Source organism: Coenobita brevimanus, chromosome 38 (genome assembly GCF_032717465.1).
Source record: "Coenobita brevimanus isolate Jiangsu-jjx chromosome 38, ASM3271746v2, whole genome shotgun sequence".
NCBI classification, from domain to species: domain Eukaryota; kingdom Metazoa; phylum Arthropoda; class Malacostraca; order Decapoda; family Coenobitidae; genus Coenobita; species Coenobita brevimanus.
In genome coordinates this window covers 49899562-49904172 of record NC_136991.1, presented here as the reverse complement: position 1 = coordinate 49904172, position 4611 = coordinate 49899562, and the positions used below count along the sequence as shown (strand labels likewise).

The following is a 4611-nucleotide window of genomic DNA, read 5'->3' as shown; positions in this document are numbered from 1 at the left end:
GCTAATCATGGAGAAGGGCAATGGAAAGGATGTAGGGCCATAGTATTGTCTTTTTTTTTATCACTGAACTATGTGAATACGCTGCAAAAGTATGAAAGTCAAGCCAAAGTAATGGCGAATCAGAAGACCATGTATGTTGGAACTCCCCAGAATTAATGGGTGTATGAATGGGGTACTGTACAAAAGAAATGGGATTCACCAGTTGAGTCTGAATGAATGTATTGGATCTACCCATCACTCTCATGCACTTTATGTATCACTTTTTGCAGTACCCCATGTATTGCTTTTTGCAGTGCCCCATCCCTGCAGAGGTTCCCCCTCAAGCCTATGCATGCATACTGTGGCTATCATGACAGATAAGAACAATACCATTTAAAAAAAATACATTTATTTTTTTTTTTGTAAATATGTACATTGCATAGTGAATATGATAGGCCAACAAAGTTCATGATAACCCAATCCTAATATACAGTAAAAGAAGCTTCATGATCACAGAACCCTACATCTTTGCATAGATTTTATACTCATAATCAGTGATGCATGTCAGTCTATTAACTGATTCATATCAGTCTAGCAGCAGCACCACTCATCCTAATTGACAGCATAGGTATAAAAAAAATACATATACTGTATATATCACCCAGCCCCCTATTCTGTCATAGAAACTGACAGCACGGGCATTAAAAGAAAAAAAAAAAAAATCCAGACCCCTTTTTAGTCGTCCAAATTGACATCACAGCTTCAAAAGGTGTCATATAATCATCATGCAGTTCCCTTTTCCCAGTCATTATTACTGATGGCATTGGCAGCAAAAGGTATCATCATCCAGACCTCTTTTCCCACCTAAGGATGGGATGAGTATGAAGAGACATACAATGTGTTAAAATCTTCGGTAATTTACGAGTATAAGATATGTAATTTCCCCCCAGTTTATTTTTTTTTTCCCCGAGGGGGATGTCCATTTTTGTTTAAAATGCCAAACGCCTTATCGTGAGTTATTGTCATTAATTTTAATTCACATCGTTATCAAATTTGAATTAGGCATAAGAAATTACTCCAGGATATCTCATAGTATTACCGGTGGAAATCACTAAGGTGTAAACGTTATTAATCTTAAATGTTCCCGTTCAATCTGAGAAAGTTGGGGAGTAAGATTGGCTAGGAATGTGTTCTCAACCTTTTTGTGAGTTGTATAAATATTTAACTGAATAATTTATTAATCTGTAATTAAGACCTTTTCAAGCATAAGAAAATAATATACTGTACTCTTGATTTTTTTAAACTTCTAGGGAAAAAAAAAAATGACCGTCGTCACGCTGACATTGGGCTGGCTGACGGACTATAATCCTGTATAAAAGTAACTGCTATTTTTGACTGCTTGGCTCCCAAGACTGCAGTCTCTCGCCTTACTACTCGTTTGAGCTGTGGGTATAACCTCTCTTACATATGGGACCCTGCTCAACCACAGACGAAATAATTTTATGGGCATATCACGCATTTGGTTACTGTGACGAGTGAGCAAGTAGGATGAAGGGCTGTGTGCAAGGTTTACAAATATTGTATGATTCCTGAAGCTGTGATGAGTTTCTTTTATTATATTTTGTATTATTTGCCAATGAAATTACTAATAACAGCAGTGATTTGAGAAGAATTAACCACTAAGGTCCGATGCTATATTTAACCTGTTTTCGTCGATGCCTTGACTGCTAGACGTCTCATGAGTCGAATGAAATCGGCTGATATTAGCAAGAATAGAATTAAAAGAATGAGTCATCGGATTGTACTGGTGTGAAAGGGTTCAAACATGGAGTGGCAAGAGTACGTGTGTGAAGGTTTAAATGTGTAGTCTGCTGTTGTGGTCTCAAAGGATTCAAACGTGTAGCCAAGTGTACTTCATCAGCGAGAGGGTTTTAACGTGTACTACAATGGTGTGAGAGGTTTCAAACGTGTACTGGTGTTGTGTGATGGATTAAACTTCAACAAGAGGGATCCACTGATCCTCGTCTGGTCCGATCTCATGGATTTCCAGATCAGTGTTCGTAACCAGCACCTGGACCCTTAGGAGGTCAATTTCAGCCGGGTGGACGCTCCAGGCTGCCAGATTACCCAGGCTGGTGAGGTGAGGACAGTGTGCAAGTAAGGCCTCCACCCCGCGCAGTGTTAAAGTCTGCGCAGCCCCCAGCCATAGGTCTTTCACGTTGGTCAGGCCCTTTTCAAGTAGGCACATGATGAGGTCAGCATCCGTGAGATCGCACTCCCCCACGGCAACGTGTTCCGTCACCACACACCGAGTCAAAATCTGCTTCATACACTCGCTGGTCGTGCGACCCTTATAGATCAATAGTTCTTTTAATTCCCGAAAGATGGTGGAGTCAAGTGGTTGAGCATACGTCAAGGAAGAACCATGCAGTTCTAAACGTTGTAGATGAGGACACAGGCGGCCCAGGTCATATGCTTCCAACTCCCCAAACACTGATATCAGGAACAAGCTTCTCAGTCGATCTCCCATTTTCAACAGCAGGATCTTCAGGTCACTCCATCTCACTTTCCGAAGCTTTACCTCTCGTAGGTATTTAAACGTGTCCAAATTATGCACAACAGTGTCCTTCGGGCTGTCTAAATAAACGGCCTGGAGCATTGGACATCCCTTTGAGATGGAGAGATATTTAGAGGCTGAGGTGATTGTGTCGTGTAAGTAGCGGAGGTTTAACTGTCTTCCTGGATTCTCCTTCAACGCTAATTCAACTGCGGCGCCTGCATTTTCATAAGACCCCAAACTAACCAGGTGCGGCAAATTCGACAACAGGTAGCTGGCTAGTGAGGGAGGCAACCCTTGTGATCCAGGCCCACCAATGTCAACAATCTGCAAGGAATGTGTGAGTGTGTCCATGGCAACACGAGATGGGTTCCAGCACAATTTTTTAAGGCCTTCCTCCGTGATATCTTTTGCCCCGGCCACGTCCAGCTTCTGTAGGTGGTTGCAGTATTTACCAAGCGTGGCCAGCATGTCATCATCGCAGGTGTAGCGCAGTGTAAGCCGCCGAATGTCCGCCAGCCTGCGCAGTACTTTCAGGAGAGCATTCTTGTGTTCCTGCTTCACCCACAAGCCACGAAGGTCGAGATTGTGGAGACCGTACCCACTCCTTGCTGTGGCTTCAAGTACTAGTGTGTAATAGGATTCGGGAAAGTTGCCGATGGTCAAAGTGCGCACTCCCTCCACCAAAAGCAATTGCAGCGCCAGATATCGCACTGTAGCCTCAATCGCCTCATCTCTGGCCAGAATGGTGTTGAGTAAATCCTCCAGCACTGAAGGTGAGAGAGACTGAGTGAGAATATCTTTGACCAGCCCCAGCCTCACCGATAACGAGGGGGGTCCATACACTTCCCAGTTCTCATCCTCACCGAAAAATATTTCATCCAGTATAACAGCGCACACATTGAATAGCACCTTGTCTTTGGCAAATGCCTGCAGTTTGAATACTGCTTTCTGAGGCGGCATTGTACTTCCCACCAGGTTGCACACGACTTAATTGGTGGATCACTTGCAAATCAAAGTTGTTATCACATTTGTCCATTGCTTGTGCTAATATGGATACTTTTCATGCCACGTAGGAAAGATAGTTTAGTAGCTGACGTAATTGACGCTAAGTTTGAAGATGCAGGGAAGGCAGTGCACGCAAGTGGGCTGCAAGAGGGAAGTGGCAGACCCCACCTCTAGCAACTGCGCGAGATAAATATTGGCAGCTAGCTTCTTCGCCCGGTCTGGCACCCTGCCATAACGACTGACGTGCATATATATATAGGTATTTGTATAAGGAAACTTAATATCATAAATTCATAACTCAGAGGCCAGTGGGTGATAACGGAGCTCATTATAACGTGCCCATAGATTAATAAAAAAATATACGAATCACAGTAGCTGATAAATATTCGCAGGCTCATCTACAACTGAATAGTGTTAATGTTTAATGTACTGGTTGAACTTAGAAATATTATTGTAACTTGGGAGCAAATTTCATTTTAGGCAATACACGCGAAAGTTGCACTTTACAAGACCCACCACTTACCTCCTTTTGTTGTTGGCTACATGCATTCAGTACATGTACAACAATAAATATTTCAGACGTTCACATTATTTTTCATTCAAGAGCAAGGGTTTTTAGAAATGGGCTTTTGCCTAACTGACAAATATTTTCAATCTATACATGTGCTCTCTCTCGCTTTCTCTCCAGTTTTTGTTGTTTACTTCTTTTGTGTTGCCTGTTTGGTAAGAATTCATTCTCGCACATTATAGTAATCTTAATTTTGTATTTTAAGCTATTACATTGCCATATATTTAAAAATATTATTGTTATTGGGTAAAAATACCAAACCTAAGTACAGATAAACTATAACTAAATCATTACCTAAAATAGCTCTCAAAGAGCCGAGACCGGAATAAGCAGAGCCAGCAGACAGCTCTTTGGCGTGTCTGACAGCCGGGAGTGTTGCTGGTGCTGCTTAATATGAAGCCAGCTCTCCAATATTCTTAACAGGAGAAGCATTTCAGATGTTCTTTTGTAGTAAGAGAAACTCTGCGCTTCCCTCGTAGTTAATTCAAGAGGAGTAACC

At 42.1% G+C, this 4611-nt stretch overlaps 1 protein-coding gene across 1 annotated transcript; it reads right to left on the bottom strand.

The window, feature by feature from the left end:
• Positions 1–313: 313 nt before the first annotated feature.
• LOC145396460 (uncharacterized) lies at positions 314–3681 on the bottom strand. Its single transcript, XM_080269836.1, has one exon. It carries the CDS (start codon positions 3497–3499, stop codon positions 1970–1972), a length of 1530 nt encoding a protein of 509 aa, XP_080125962.1. The 5' UTR covers positions 3500–3681; the 3' UTR covers positions 314–1969.
• Positions 3682–4611: the final 930 nt, after the last annotated feature.